The 15390-nt window shown below is 49.3% G+C and overlaps 7 protein-coding genes across 7 annotated transcripts; 4 read left to right on the top strand and 3 right to left on the bottom strand.

Moving 5' to 3' along the window:
* Window positions 1–593: 593 nt before the first annotated feature.
* PENARI_c044G05883 (uncharacterized protein) lies at window positions 594–994 on the top strand (the record flags this gene model as incomplete). The annotated part of the gene is made up of 2 exons (XM_022637240.1): window positions 594–694; window positions 748–994. 2 exons carry the CDS (start codon window positions 594–596, stop codon window positions 992–994), a joined length of 348 nt encoding a protein of 115 aa, XP_022482912.1.
* A 3055-nt stretch (window positions 995–4049) lies between these two features.
* PENARI_c044G10965 (trafficking protein particle complex subunit 4) lies at window positions 4050–4784 on the top strand (the record flags this gene model as incomplete). Its single annotated transcript, XM_022637251.1, has 3 exons — window positions 4050–4189; window positions 4246–4569; window positions 4748–4784. 3 exons carry the CDS (start codon window positions 4050–4052, stop codon window positions 4782–4784), a joined length of 501 nt encoding a protein of 166 aa, XP_022482918.1.
* A 45-nt stretch (window positions 4785–4829) lies between these two features.
* On the bottom strand, window positions 4830–5827 carry PENARI_c044G11626 (proteasome regulatory particle base subunit RPN10; the record flags this gene model as incomplete). The annotated part of the gene is made up of 4 exons (XM_022637253.1): window positions 4830–5375; window positions 5434–5653; window positions 5711–5749; window positions 5802–5827. 4 exons carry the CDS (start codon window positions 5825–5827, stop codon window positions 4830–4832), a joined length of 831 nt encoding a protein of 276 aa, XP_022482890.1.
* A 205-nt stretch (window positions 5828–6032) lies between these two features.
* Window positions 6033–7184, top strand: PENARI_c044G04618 (uncharacterized protein; the record flags this gene model as incomplete). Its single annotated transcript, XM_022637237.1, has 3 exons — window positions 6033–6153; window positions 6206–6479; window positions 6530–7184. 3 exons carry the CDS (start codon window positions 6033–6035, stop codon window positions 7182–7184), a joined length of 1050 nt encoding a protein of 349 aa, XP_022482900.1.
* A 445-nt stretch (window positions 7185–7629) lies between these two features.
* On the top strand, window positions 7630–8451 carry PENARI_c044G07948 (uncharacterized protein; the record flags this gene model as incomplete). Its single annotated transcript, XM_022637245.1, has 1 exon — window positions 7630–8451. One exon carries the CDS (start codon window positions 7630–7632, stop codon window positions 8449–8451), a length of 822 nt encoding a protein of 273 aa, XP_022482908.1.
* A 243-nt stretch (window positions 8452–8694) lies between these two features.
* PENARI_c044G07541 (uncharacterized protein) lies at window positions 8695–8994 on the bottom strand (the record flags this gene model as incomplete). The annotated part of the gene is made up of 1 exon (XM_022637244.1): window positions 8695–8994. The coding sequence occupies one exon, from the start codon at window positions 8992–8994 to the stop codon at window positions 8695–8697; it is 300 nt and encodes a 99-aa protein (XP_022482894.1).
* A 1931-nt stretch (window positions 8995–10925) lies between these two features.
* PENARI_c044G00567 (GTPase-activating protein LRG1) lies at window positions 10926–14800 on the bottom strand (the record flags this gene model as incomplete). The annotated part of the gene is made up of 5 exons (XM_022637225.1): window positions 10926–11381; window positions 11433–11719; window positions 11772–12857; window positions 12919–14329; window positions 14390–14800. The coding sequence occupies 5 exons, from the start codon at window positions 14798–14800 to the stop codon at window positions 10926–10928; spliced, it is 3651 nt and encodes a 1216-aa protein (XP_022482919.1).
* Between the last annotated feature and the right edge of the window lie 590 nt (window positions 14801–15390).

Below are 15390 nucleotides of genomic sequence, written 5' to 3'. Positions count from 1 at the left end.
TAGGCCGGGGGGTATATCACATCGGAGTTTTTGGATGCTACCCCGACATACGCTTTCAATGCTGCATGGGACCTGAGCAAGCTGCAAGAGATCATCCGCTCAGTTTGCATAGACTTAACAGAAATCACATTCCTTGTAAGTCTAGTAAGCCTCGTTGCCTTAATTCCCCCTTTTTCTACCACAAAGGGTTTCACGGTCAGACCTCAAGTGCAGAGCTGGTTACGCGCTATAGAGCAAATATATGAACATTCTGCATTCGATCGTCGCTGATAGTATTGTAGTATCTAGGGATATTAACGTTTCAAGAATTTTCGTCGTAGAGGTAAGGAGTTAAGCCTGTCCTTAACCTGATTGGTGGGTCGCGCGATGACAGGTCCTTGCCCCGAGTAACGGTCAATACACTGAGAATGTAGATAGAGCCTCTTTATCCGAGTAACGGAACAAATCAATCTATTGGTTACTGGATACCTGGATAGTAAACTACCTACCTCGAGCTGGCTATATAAGATCCTACCTGTCGCGACAAGAAGCTCTTGTTAAATTCAAAAAGAATCTTCCTTATACTCATATCCGTCAAGAATATATCTCTCAAGATGCAGTTCTCTCTCTTTACTCTCTTAACTATCTGTGCCTATGTCACCGCGCTGCCTGGAACGACTGATCACAGTGCCGGATGGACGAACGAAAACGCTGCGTTAGTCTCCAGTTATTCCTAAATATCAGACCAGCGAAAATAACAAATATAAGTGTTAGTGCCTGCAAATGCTCCCCGACAAAGACTACAGTAACCGTTACCGCCACCAGCACCACCACCAGCACCACCACCACTACCACCACTGACCCCCCTGTCACCACCACGGACACCGTCACCACCACAACCACGGATTTCATCACTACTACAGACACTTTCACCACTACAGACACTGTCACTTCTACGGTGACAGCTACCTCTACCCACGGGGGTTGGAATTCCCATGAGGGTGAGAGCTGGTGATTTGCGAGTTGCGACTTGCTTGCTCCGAATACGGATTTCCTACTGCAGGTGGATAATGGTAAAGGTGGAAGATTCAACTCTTCTGTGACAGTGGATACTGCAGTGATCTTTCTTGCACTTGAGTTCAACTTCATTTTATGTTTTTCATCTCATGTGCCGCAACTTTCTGATTGATCTTACTTCTATCCCTAGTAAAGGGTATAATTGACATTTGTTGAGCAGTGTGCTATTGTCTCGCTGTTTCTTTTCGTTAAATTGAGCAAGTAGGAAGCCTTTTGAGTTCATAAATTTCTATGCTAAAGAGTGTTTTCGACCGCTAGGTTAATATCCTCAGTGTATCAATTTACCAAGTCACGGCATCAATTTCGATATCTGTCCCTAGCATTAATGGTTAAATTGTCTAGGCTAGCATGGTCGCAGAAATTAAAGAATAATAGTTCTTGCCGAACATCATTGTACTTATTTCGATCTTCAGAAAAAGGGAGGAGTGCTCTGTATGTACAGAAATAAAACGTGTGGATCCAACGCCTGTGGTACATGTATCCTTAGGCCCTCGGGCAAGTTAAATAGTGCTTCCTTGCTCCTTAATCGCAATCTCAGTCACACAGGCCTCGAAAACCTTCCAGCCTTTCAGAAACTTAGACCTCGCCACAGCCCGCTCGTCAGAGTAGTAAACCGGTGACATAGGCAGTCAAGCTGGCTTTGGACAGCCCTCGTTCAAGGCCCAGAGGCCTCGTTAAGTCTCGAACTCGTTAAGGTTTGAAGACATCCTGTACTGCGGACCTCGTGAAGGCTCAGCCACGGGCAACTTTGGGTGCAGCTGTTCTTCGAGACATGGGCACCACCGAGACATGGGCATCCTCCTGGGAGACACACGGACAATCTGGAAAGGGTTGGTAGTTGGCTGGTGGCAATCGATGGACCTGTTAAGGCTTTGCCACGGGCAACCCGTCAATCCTATTCAGACATTAGGGACTAAGTGTTACGCACGACTAACTGGTTGTCGCTATGTTAGAAGAATACTAGGTTATATTTGCCTATACTTCTCTGTCTTCTAACGTGAATGATCTGTCTCTTAACCGTACCGTTGCCTAGTAGGCCTATACGGGCTAAATCCTCTCAACGGTATCGAGTAACGATGCTAGATACAGCGCTGAATCGATATATACCGAAGTATTAGTCTATTAGTGAGTGTTTTTAAGATAAAGAGTTAAGGTAGCAAATACGAGTAACTTAGTAATGTTTATTTAACATAAAGGGTACTGTTACGGTGAGTCAACGCTAACGTGTCGACAACTATATATTGTCGATCATCTATAGTTGCGAGAGATCAGTGTATGCTTCCTAGAGACTCCGTGATATAAACCTATAATGATGACTTAACAATGGATGCAAGCATTTAGGAGGGAATATAGGGCACAAGTACTTTCCAAAATGATCTCTCATATAATTCAGGTGTCTCTTTGTAGCATCGGTAAGTGCACTCTCAACTAGCGCATCCGATTAATGAACAAAATTGTCTCAATCGAAATCACCTATGCGCTTCATCGAACGTTTCGGAAGCATACTAGGAAATGAAGAAACGGACAAGTTAAGTCTAGGGTGAAGGTGCTTTCGACGAGAGACCTAAATTCCGAGAATAGAAGCAAAGAGGGATAAATGGCCCTTTTTATCGCCCACTCCTTATGTACGCGCCATACCCATATTCTTGAGTTGGTATAGTTAGTTCGGTGTATACTGAGTAAAATTTAACACTACGCGTAACAAAGGATAGTGGAAAGCAGACGCATGAAAACACCACGGTTTAGTGACCCAAAGACCACGCATAATTGTGTCCTTTTCATCGTCGCCCAGACTTACTCCGTACGTTCCAACGTATTGCAAACCAAGGCAGCTGAAATCCATAACTTTGATCGTCACAGAGATGTTTGTCACGAAAGAACTTCCAATGCTTCTTCCCGGCTACCAAATATAAGGTATTGTCTCGACAAAAGGATGATGACTTGCCCAATTTGCCAGTATCTTAACCACTTTACGCCGCCAATTGTCGGACTTTTCAGTTCAAACACAGCCTCGGTCTGCCAATTCCGACAACAATCAAAATAAGAGCGCTCGGGAATTCCTCACGCCGCTCGCAGACAGCGTGCCACAACTCCCAGCGGCATTCTCCACGTTTCAGCTGAAATGGCGACAGCTCCTTCCAGTGGATGTGCACTAGCTGATCACTTATAAGCTCAAGGTAAAGCAATCTTCTATTTCACAAGCAGCCAAAAGAAGGGACTCTTAAGGATTGCATTTTCGAGCAACGTTGTACGGCTATTCGTCTAGTGGGATTAGCAACTTTCATCGATTGAATGGATTACCATTGACCTCACAAGTAGGATCTGGGATTCCGATTGCCCTTGAATAATTCTCACAGATCTCATCCGGGCAATCTTTTCATTACTTTGAGATAGCCTGGAGAAAATTTGGGGCCATTTTGACTTGGATTTTGTGAGGGCAGCTTGGGTTTTTATACCTCAGTGTGTGGGTGACTGTTGCTCATTTGTGGCAGATAACCTTATAGCAATAATCTGGTTAATATAAATGCACTAGAAATGTTATGGCCATGGGACAGTGATTCTTTGCGGTGATCAAATCATTAGGAAAGCCCTCGAGGTATAAAAAAACGATACAGTATTCCCCGAATAGAAGACCATTTATTTAAGAATTCCATAAGAAGAAAATTAGGTATAAATTGCATATCTTGCATTACATAGAGATATATTAGAGGAATTTATCATTAGTTTCCCTGACTATTTCCTTAACAAAATCGCCAGTAGACTGAAGCTGTATCTCCAAGGCGGTCACCCCACACCCGGAACTCGACTCCCTAACATCTGGACATCTGCAGGAACATCTACGCCAATTGTGTTTCGCCTCGATCCACCTTGTCAGGCATGACGCATACGCACTAGCGCTCTTCGCCCCTTGCTTTCCAGGCTACGCTCGATCCAGACCCGTTCACCATGTACGCTACGTCCCCAAACCTGCGCACCACCTGGCCGCAACTGACATGCCTTCTAACAACAGGACGGTCTTCTCCCTAATCATAATCAACAAAGCCGGTGGCCTCATCTACCAGCGCGAGTTCCAGCCCGGGTTGCGCAAACTGTCGACAAATGATTACCTCGTCTTAGCGGGCACCTTCCACGGGTATGCCACCCCTTCTCCTGTTGAACTTGAAGACCGTCTGACATTGATCTTGATAGTGTCCACGCCATTACTCGCTCTATCACCCCTAAACTGCCTATCTCACAACCGACGCCCTCCCCCGCTACCTCCTCCCCAGGCACCACCACTCCTGCTGCGTCCGGATACTCCTATCCGAATCCCGGCGTGCCAGTAACTGGCCTGGATTACCTCGAAACCGACAAGTTCCGATTGACATGTTTCCAGACTTTGACGGGGACGAAATTCTTGTTGTTTACGGATCCGATGACTGGCAATGTGGAGACAATCGTGCAGAAGATCTATGAGCTCTATGCGGACTACGTGATGAAGAATCCGTTCTATCAGCTCGAGATGCCTGTGCGGTGTGAGGCATTTGATAGGCATCTGGGCGCATGGTTGAGAGGGAGGACATAACCCTCCATGGGAGGATCATGACTTTACGAATTAGATACGGTTTCTTCTTGTACTTGTGTCCGGAGATCACTCCGTCTCGTCTACCAAAATCACACATATTTCTCTTGCACTATAGAACGTACCCAGGAGGGCCGGCTCAAGAATACAGGACAAGCAAAAGTAAACGCCGGGTATGCATCACGATCATATTCAAGGCTCGAGTAGAACCTTACGCTGTGTCCATCTTGTCCTCATCCTTCTTATCTTTGTCACCGCTGGAGCCTTCCTCGGGGATATTGCCCAGTTGCGTCTTGCCTTCCTGCTCTTCCTGATCGCGCTTCTCTTTCTCCTGTCGGTTCTTCTCCTCCTCGAGCGATAACCGCAAAGCAAAGGCCAGCTCGGGGTCGTTCTCAGCGGCATCCTCGAATCCGAAGCCACCACCTTCGCCGCCCTCGCCGCCTCCGCCGCCGGTGCCGGCATCCTCACCAGCCAGGATCGGGGTCAGCTGCAGCTCCTCGCTAAGCAGATGAGGACCCGGGGGAATGATAGCGAGATGGGATCCATCACCACTCTTGACGTTCTCAACAAAGGCCTCCAGCTTCTTGGTCTGGTCTGACTCAAGATCTCCGAATGCCACCACGTCGATCGACACATTGTTCTTCTTCATCTTCTTGGCCAGCTTCACGAGGGTCTTCTCATCTTCTTCGATAGGGGAGCATGAGAATACGACGATGCGTTGGCGTTGGGACTTCTCCATACGGTGCTTGAGGGCCAACTAAGATATCATCTAGGTCAGTCATGAGGAGCTTAGAAATCGGGCGTGGAGAACTTACAGCTGCAACCTGAATACTCGAGCTGAGATGGGATGTGCCGTGGATTTTCGTCTGATGCAGACCGGCCAGAATTGCGCCAAAGTCTGATGTAAAGGTTGACAGCACCTCGGGACCCTTGCCGCCCATGCTCATGAGGCCGACAGCTGACTGCGGGTGTACACGCATTTTGGCACTGTGGATGACACTAACAGCATCGACTTGAGATTGCCACCGGGTTGATCTAACAGAATTAGACGTCATCCCCAGATGGAAGAGGAGCAACATTGGATATACTCACGTGTAGTCTCCATTGCGACTGCTTTCGCTGTTGTCGACACTGTAGCTTGGAGTCAGCATTAGAAGCCAGAAAGAAGAGGAAAGTAACGGACATGATCATAGTAGCTTCAAGTGACATGATGGCGGATAGGAATGGAATTAAAGTAAAGGAGGTAAAGGAGAGCAGATCGTAGAGATGAAGACGGATGACGAAGGAGAGGTGGAAGCTCTGCATTCTGCCAGGGCTCTCCGCCCGCACGCTGTTTGTTGTTGGTCCTCAGTCCTCCTTGCTCCGCACGCCTTGACTTCTTGATACATCCCACATATATCCCTTCGAGCACACAATGCCCGCTGTCAAGCGTAACTCCGACGCTATGGACGTCACGCCTACGGGCAGTCCTACCAAAAGGATGCGTCTCACTCAACATCAAAAGCAGGCACTGATGGACAATCTACAACTTGAAAGTGGGTTGCGACATCCTTCTCCCAGGCCGTCACGGTACTAACTTGCCCGCAGTTACGGAGCGGGCGCGTAAGCTTCGTGCTCAATATGCACTTCAAGCCAACGACCTCCGAGCGCGTATTGAACGACGCGTCAACCGAATCCCACTCTCGCTGCGCAAGGCCAACATGGGCGAGCTACTTGAGAAGCACAATGCCACGACAAACAAACAACAGAATCTGTCGCCTTCTCGAAAGTACTCCCCTGCGAAGGTTTCGCGTAACATTGCCAGCATTTCTATCGATCCAGAAACCTCTGCTGCACGCGACGGTCGAACTAGAAGGGCAAGGTACGATGTCCGCACGCTCAATTTGACTCGCCTACTAACCAGTTCTCCAGCCCTGATGGCCACTTCTCTGACAAGGAGAATGCTCCTGCCAGTGAAGGATTGAACAACCCTAAGCGCCGCGTGAAGGCAGGACCCGCCGGCGGGGCTTCGCGCGTGGCGTCTCAAGAAGTGCGAGGCAACGAGAACCGAATCTTGTCTCCCAAGTCAATCAACTCACGAACATACCCCCACTCGCCCTTCCGTGCCTCGCCTGAAAAGGGTCAATCATCTTACCTATCCCGCCCCACATCTCCACTGAAGCCTTCTAGTCCACTGCGATCACGCGGTGCCACTGTATCCGCCGTGAAGGACCAGCGTCCTCCATCCCGGGCTCAGAAGACGACCAATCGTGCTGCGACAGGACCAAAAACTACTACTCGTTCACCTTTGCCGCGCCCGGCTACCCGACAGGCGGAGCGCAGGAATAGTGCCTCGTCCAACGCATCCTCGGGTACAACAGTTATGAAACCAACTCGAACTGGAACTGGTGCTAGAAAGGCCACAGCGGCTTCTAGCGCTGCTGCAAAGAAGCCGGCTGCTCCTCGCATGCAGGCTGCATCAATGGCTGTCAAGAAACCTGCTAATACCGCGTCGATGCGGAAGACCACTGCTCCAGCTGCCACTGAAAGTGCAACTCGGACCCGAGCGTTGCGCAAGCGGATCTAGACATTCTGGCATGCGCTGTACAGCTATTTTCTTTTCTTCCTTGTTGGAGTTAGGTGGGATTCGTGTTACTTTGAGCGTGGGTGACTACAGACTACATGAACAATTTGAGCCTGGGCGCTGTTCTTCTTGGATTTTTTGGAGTGGTATCGTAATAGGTGTATTGCATTCTCGAGTGTCAACTTTGCCTTCATGTCCTTTATGGGGGCATTTCTCAGTTCATTATTTGTTCAATCCGTTCTAGGCCACGAGTGGCCTCCTGTAGAGATGGACTGACACGTTCCAACAACAAGCCCGCATTCCCGCATGCTACGCTTAACCCCTGTCATTCTACTACCAACCATCTAGATGTCCGATCTATCACACCGCTACAAATTGGCGGTCAAAATACGGACTCTATTCTAGCATACCCCGTCCATACAATTTATCGCTATACTATCCCCCAGCAATGGAGATTATCCAGCAATCCGAAACCTTCATAGAAGAGAATGGCAAACTCCAGTTTTGCTGGCAGAACTTCTACGTCCGACACGAAGGCAACATACACTACGGGACGTGGGACGATCGATCAACGAAACCAACACACCCAAGCCAGCTGCGGAATCTCAAGTTGATCAAAACAGAGGATATAGGTCCAGAAGTACAGGAAACATGGGCTGTGACCTTGGAACAGAATTGCCACTTCAAAGCGCCAGGTCTCAACGACCTTCATGATCCTGGGCTGGAGGATACCATGCGACACGAGGTTGAGATCAATGAGATCTTGCGCCGGAATCCACATCCTAATATCGCTACCTACTACGGTTGTCGAGAGAAGAATGGCCATGTTACGGGTCTTTGCTTCAAGCGCTACAAAGCGACTATGTATCAGAGGGTTAACCCGGACTACTTGAACAAGGACGACTTCCGTTCTAGTGCACGCTTGCAAGTCGATGATGCTGTCAGGATTGGTCTAGTTGGGATTTTGGATGCTATTAGGCATCTTCATTCGCTTGGTTTGGTGCACAATGATCTCAACCCGTCCAATATCATGTTTGATGAGCTTGATGAGCCGGTAAATATTGATTTTGGGAGTTGTCGGAGGATTGGGGAATCGCTAGATACTACTGGGGCTGGACAAACTGACGCATGGCATGATCCGGCGAATGATGTTGTCTTGGAGAAGAATGATTCGGATGCTTTTGAAGAGTTAAAGTCTTGGTTGGTTGGTTCGGTGGATGATGCATGGTTGTTCCCCGAGGAACAGCCACTCGAGAGATGTTACAATTGATTTTCTGCTCTTACAGCTTACCTAGATAGTGTGTTTAATGGATCAGATTGTGAGACTCGCATGCAAGAGCTCGAGAGGTTACCACTAGAAGCATTCATAGTGTGAGGTTTTGTGGCGAGCAGCCCCTTTCCATCCATTCCTTCGCCGTCGACCCTCTCCGAAAGCTTAAGGCTATGGAGAACCCAACTCCATTTTTCATGTCTTTGTCTTGGTTTGATTTCCCTAATCTCACGCACGATAACCCTACATATTCCATCCGAATGCACCTGCATCGGCGTGAAAACATGGCGTGGAAGTCCACTTCAAGACGTTGCAAGGAAGATGACTGCTTGATAAAGTCTCCACCAGCCTAGCATTGACCTTGATGTTCCCATAATAACGAGATTGCAGTTTTGGATCTTTAGATACCCGCTCTTCGGGCCGTCCGATACAAATCATTAATATCTTCAGGTCCGTTAGGTAGGGGAATTCTCCAACTGCTTTGTAGACAGCTTTCCCATCTTCGCCGATTGTCGTGAACATGGTAAAGCGCAGTTCCTGCATGTTGAGGCCGGCAGCGCGAGTCCGCACAAGCCATCTATCGTGAGAAGGATTTTCATATTTATTATCCGCTCTTCGGATATGAGGGAAGCTTTGCGCAGAGATTTGCCATGTTGTTCAAGCATGGCTTGAAATACTTTCGTTCGGACGCTGCCGGAGATGCGTATGCTCTACAGAGGCGGAAGAGATGAGACAAATACACTCTCTGTTTCATCGAGAAGCCGGAGAGCTCTTTGTCTCTTGTGAACCCGAAATCTAGGACCAGTGATTCCAAGACAGGGAACTTCCACAGATGTATACCCAGTAGGTCAGCGAAGGCGTTTTGCTCTTTTCAAGTACCGATGAAGCCGGCCTTACCCACTGGCAGGCTGAGACTTAATTCTCTTAGGTGTCCTTTGAACGAGCTGCCATCCCAATTTGAGCAGTTTGGAAAGAAGCCTCGCTGTGGAGGTCGAGATAGTGGGATTGAATTGAGACAGGAGAGACCTGGTGACTCGAAAAACAGGTGTACATTGGTTAGAATGGGGGCTAGTCCATTTGCTACCTCAATCACTGCATCGCCGTTATAGTCTGCCTTTTTATAAAAATTGTAACAGGTAACAGGAACGAGGATACTGGATAACCAAGGCGACGTAGCTAACTCATATTCAGATGCGTCGATATCCTGAGGGTTATCAGTCTTGTAGCATAGACTTGGCAATTTGAATGACATGATATGCAGTTTTCATTTTGGCATCGATCGATGGAGGATAGACAGGGCGGAAATAGGGTCCCACAGCTCCAAGTGATATCAGAGGCCCGATGGTTGGCCCACAAGAGTGAAGCAGGCCCCAGCTGTCATGTTGAGGCGGAGGGACACAATTAATGACGCCGTTGATATCGTTTATGTAGTACTTTCGAAGACAAGTCAATACATCCTTGTGACAGCCAGGGTTGGCAACCCGATCTTGGGTGTCATATCTCCCCGATCGCGGTCTATCAACGGCATTTCTTCTCGGACTAACAAATGAAGAACAGACGTAAACGAGATCGCCTCATGGAGAATTTTACTCCATCGTTTGACATATCTGGCCAGTTTCTTCGCGGCTGGCAATGCTCAGATAAATTTGAGGAAACAGATGTCTACTAGCGACAACATAGCTTTGTTTGCTTGCTAGGGCCAACTCGTAAACACTAGGTAGGTCATCAGGTGCAACGTACTCGCATATTTGCACGACCACCTCTGGTGACAGTGGACGGAGGTGCATAATGTACAGATTCAAAGTGAAGAGAGCTGCAAAGCATAAGAATGACCAGACACAGGTGTGGATAGACAAGGGAGAGGTCAGGTGGAGAACTAACCAGAAAAGGCAATTCACAGTTTACTTCAGAATCTACACTTCGGGTGCCATAGCAATCATGTTCATTGGACAAAATGAAAGAGCAAGGAAATAAGAGGCTCCCTGGTATTTTAAAAAGGCAACCAAGGGAGGAGAATAAAAATGGAAGCAAAGGGAAAAAAGGGTCTAGGTAAAGCCGGAGCCTGGCCCACAAGAAAAGAAGAAAATGAGCATGCTCAAAAGTGGAAAAGAATGAAAAGCAGGACATGTATGGCCCAGAGGGACAGTATGGGTATGGCTGATCCCTCTAATCAGATGCAGATGAACAAAAAAAAGCAAGGCATCATAGCCCCTATAGAGATGGAGATAAAACAGGAACTAATCCACAGCGATCAACCAGCTTGATCACTTGGGGGAATTTTCAGGGGGTAAAAGGAAAAGAACTCCGTCAACCAAGCCTATCACTCAACAAAAAGGAGAAGAAAAAGAACGCTAAGCAAGCCCCCAAGAAAAGAAAACACTCCACGGAGAATGAATCAGAAGGACGGATGCAAATCAAGATGTATCACAGAACAGTTGTGCAGAAATAAAGTAAAAAGTAGAACCAGAACCTGTCTATCCGGTAACGCCCATGGCGCCTGGACTTGGACGCGGTCGATATGCAACATTTTGGGGTTGAGCATCGGGTGCACCGGCATTTGGCTGGCTGCCGTTGCTGGTGCTACGGTCACGGTGATAAGCCGCTGGAGGCGGGCCAAAGTCGAGGCCAGCTTGGGGGTTAGCGCTGGCGGAGTGCGTGTGACTGCTGGGCCCTGGCACATGGCGGACTGAGCTCTGCATTTGCCAGGCCGCGTCCTGAGAGGGGTCGGTCTCGATGCGTGCGGAAGCTGGGGCGCTGTTGTTGCGGTTGGGCGTGGTAATAGTGAATGTTTCACCGCCGTTCTCAGGTTTCTGTGAGAAGCTGCCTCGTGCAATATCACCGTACCGTTTCAGGATTTCCTTGGTCGTCACTTCGGCATTCTCCCTGAAAAGAGTCTGATCGCTTAAGATCTGTTGCAGGTCTTCCGGAATCTATAAGAATAGTCAGTACACATACGTAGGACAGAAGGCTGGTTTACTTACCTCGCACATGGCGTCGTTATACGTGATCAGGGCGTTGACAGCTTCAATAGACAAGAAGCTCTCATCCACAGTGCTGTTCTTAGCATTGGGGTAGAGGATATTGGGTGTGATGACAGTTGCAAGATTGTGAATGTCCATCTTGCTCCCAGAGTCCTCGTCCACGTGCGAGAAGGATGACGTCCAGTTCAAGAATGCGAAGAGGACTTCCATCGTGTCACGGTGAGCTTTAGGTAGCAGACAGCATGACAAGTGCAGTACTCGCTTCTGCTTCTCAGGGTCGGGAAGTTCTGTGACAGGTTAGTATCTTTCCAACTAGATAGAGCTAGACCGTAAACTTACTTTGTGAGATGACAAAGAGTCGGTGAAGCTTGAATGTTAAAAGGGGATCAGGCATCTCACGAAGGAATTTCTTCAAGAGTGCTGCAATCTGCACAGGAGTCTCCTTTGTCAAATCGACTTGGTCATATTTGGTGTCAATCAACTCCGCAATGTCCTTCAGTCGCCGGATGTTGCCGTTCTTTCGGAAGACACCCTCCACTGACATGTCCATCTGCCGCATGGCGGAAACAGAATCATCAACCAACGTTGGAATGCGGAGCGCACCAGGGCCAACACCGTGGCTTGACTCTGTGCCCTCCTTTTCAACCAAGTAGTCCAAACCAACACCAAAGACACCCTTCTTCTTGCCGCCCTTCTTGTTATCCTTGAAGGCGCGACCAAAGATGTTCCAAATGGTGGGTTTGCGCGACTCAATAAGTGAGAGCAACTCCTCCATGTTGAAATAACCTTCCAACAGGGGTTCCATCTGTAACACAGCAACGTGACGGACGATGAAGTACTCCAAAGCCGTCAGTTCAGAGAAGTATCGCTTGGACCGGGTAGGCTCCATGAGTGCCTCCAGGTTTCCACTCGACACCCCGCGTTGATGGCCGCGGTTGTATCTGGGCATCGGTTCTATCCCACCGACAAGCTTTGTGCCGGCATGCTTGTATGCATTGGGTCGCTGCTCCTTGGCTTGCTCGGCCGCAACGATGCGTGGAATATCGTCCAGCGTCAAAGCATCTTGTGTACCGAATGTCAAATCGGTGACAGTATCGCCATTCGCATCTCTTTCCTCAACGATCTGGAATCCAGGACCCCTTGGATCAGATCCATCGTTACCGGAGGATCCTGGTCGGGCACTTCTTCCCTCCGGGCCATCAATGATCCTTGATGCGCGGGCCCTCTTGTATGTTGTGGAAAGAGTCCGCTCATTGCGAATAGAGCGCAGTCGCCGCATCTCACCCACGGTCTGCTCAAGGGACGATTCTTCCAGACCATCTCGGGAGCCACCAGTGTAAGATTGAGAGCGTGTGTTAGCGCGGCGAACGTCGCCGGGCGTCCGGTGACCCCCATTGTCGTTGTATCCCTGCAAATTAGGGTCGTCTGAGGCGTAACAAGTTAGCCAGACTGCTAGCGGGATCGGGGGCATGGTAGTAAATCTCACCTGAGGTGTGGGGCAAAGTTCCTCCAGACCGAAGTACAGCGAGAAGTCGAGCCAGTGCCACCTTCAGCAGGAAGATGAATTGCTGCAGCTTTGAGACTGGGATGAAACCACCTCGTACAGTGGAACCAAGATTCTTCCGAGTGGCACAGTCGCTGCAGTAGGCCTGCTCCTCAGCTTCACTCCATAATGCATCGGAGAGTTCGTCAGTCAAATCTTTCTCGCATGTAGAGCATGAAAGATGAGGTGGCTTGATGTGCCAACGACTCTGTCCTAACAAAACACACTCGTCATCGATCGGTTCTTTGCAGGCAATGCAGCAATCTGACAGCTGATCGGCCAACCCCTCTACCCCAGCCATAAGATCGAGTGGGGCATTCTCATCTTCCAGTTCTGCGAGTGATTCAAGATCACGGAGATGCTCCAGGAAGTTATGCAAGCCATCAGGTGAAGATTTCTCTCGCTCCAGTTTGAGTGCACCCTGCAATCCAATGCGGATCAAGAGCTTGAGGTAATGAGCAAGACCAGTCACCAAAGACAGAAGCTCTTGTGTGACGCCGAGTTTGCGCACCCCGGTCTCTTGCGTTTTCGACAGAAGAGCGAAGAAAGCGACAATCTTCTTGCAGAGAAGCTTGGCTTCACGGCCATAAGACAGTTCTGATGTGACATTAGCCGTTGGTTCAGATGAATCCAAGGGATCGGTGGACTCACCCTTCAACTCGTGGGATTTAATGTAGTTCGCTAGTTGGTCTACCGCGCCAAACAGAATTTCGACGTGACCAATAAAGCGTTTGGCGACAAGCACGCCGTCAAGATAAGCGCCATTGCTGACATGGAGTAGCATGTCGGAGATGCAAGCAGCAGAGGATTCCTCAAACGTTGAGAGTGTGTTCCAGATGTTGAAAACCTTCTCCTCCATGATGTCTTCCTCTTCACGAATCTGTTTGCGTTCTTCCTCACTCGCATCCTCATCCACCGGTGGAGGCTCCCATGTCTGACCCGCGGGAGATAATCTGACGTTCCAGAACTTGTGAATCATATAGCACTCGGGGTGCCAGTGTTGGTTTTGGCCGTTGCGGAAGATCTCAACGAACTGTTTCAAAATCGCAGTATGACACCCGTGACACCGCTGGGCGAACTGAGTGGAGTAATGGAAGTGACAGTAGACCTTGCTTTCGTGTTCGTAGTAGGAGTCCTGGGCACCAAAGACGGTCGGACACACTGAACAAGTAAAATGCTCAATATGGTATTTGCGGTCCAGCGCAGTGATGTATGACCCCCGTAGCGCTCCACCACACTCGTGGCAAAGGAGACTCAGTCGTCTAAAGTAATCGGTTTCACACAGCGGGAATTGGCAGCTCCCATCCTCCGAGTCCACGGGGAAGAACTTTGAAGCAACGATTTCACCACAATCCTAACAGCAGGGATAGTCAGAAAGAATCCACCGCAAACCAGCGATAGGGAGTCAACTTACCTCGCACTTAAAACACTCCAGATGAAAAGTGCCCCCTAGGGCCCGCACAAACTGACCGGTGAGTGATTCACCACATTTCTGGCACAGGCGCGATGAGCCGCCCGGGGACTTGTTGTGTTGACGCCCGTTCGCTCGCGATCTGTCTCGAGGGGCCGAGTGTGTTGAACGGTCGCGATAGCTGGCCTGGTCGGGACCCAGCCCGCGACTCGAACGACCATCCTCTTGGTTCACTGGGGTGATTGGACTTGGGCCACCAGTTCGTGTGGTTGGTGATTCGAATGGAATCAGACTGTCTTCGGGAGAGGTAGGTGTGTTTTTTGTATAGCTAGCCCCGTAGCCCGAGGTGTTGACGGTAGGACGGCCGCTGGGGTTGCCTGCGACCAGGCTAGCTGGTAGTTCACCGGGGGGCATCTTGGTCCCCCGTCAAAAGAGAAGGAAGGCGTTGCTGAATGAAATCACACCAAACGCTGCATGCAAAGTGTTGAAGAAAGCGGCCGGGGAAGTGTCGACTCGAGGGTACAACGCGATTAACGGTGGGGGATTCAAGACTGAGCGCGTACGGTTCGAGGTCTTGTTTGGTTAGCCTTTCACACTGGACCTGAACCACGGACAGTACTCACCTTCACGCCATGTAGCCAAGACAGGCGGAGTGGCAGATGAAGTACGGGGCAAGGAGAATAGCGCGCGAGATCGAGTTCACGATGCGAAGGCGGTATAGAGGGTCCAGGGTCTCCAAGCGCGCAGGCTGAAGGAGTGGGGATTGGAGCTTTCAAGGTAAAACTGACAAGTCTCAACAAGCATTCCCAAAGGAAAATTAAAGTGCAAGGGCGAGGGGAAAAGAAGTGGGCTGGGGAGGAATGGAGATGGAGATGGCTTGGGCATTTGTTGCCCCCCTTATGGTTGGTCACGTGAGTCAGGGACCATCTATACTTAGATGAGTAGACAGTCAAGAAGATATCTGTTGTATGACTGAGATATTCTATATTCTCTATTCGATTTAC

This window comes from Penicillium arizonense (assembly GCF_001773325.1).
Source record: "Penicillium arizonense strain CBS 141311 chromosome Unknown PENARI_contig044, whole genome shotgun sequence".
Taxonomy (NCBI): Eukaryota; Fungi; Ascomycota; class Eurotiomycetes; order Eurotiales; family Aspergillaceae; genus Penicillium; species Penicillium arizonense.
The sequence above is the reverse complement of the archived record's forward strand: the minus strand, read 5'-3'. Positions and strand labels throughout refer to the sequence as shown.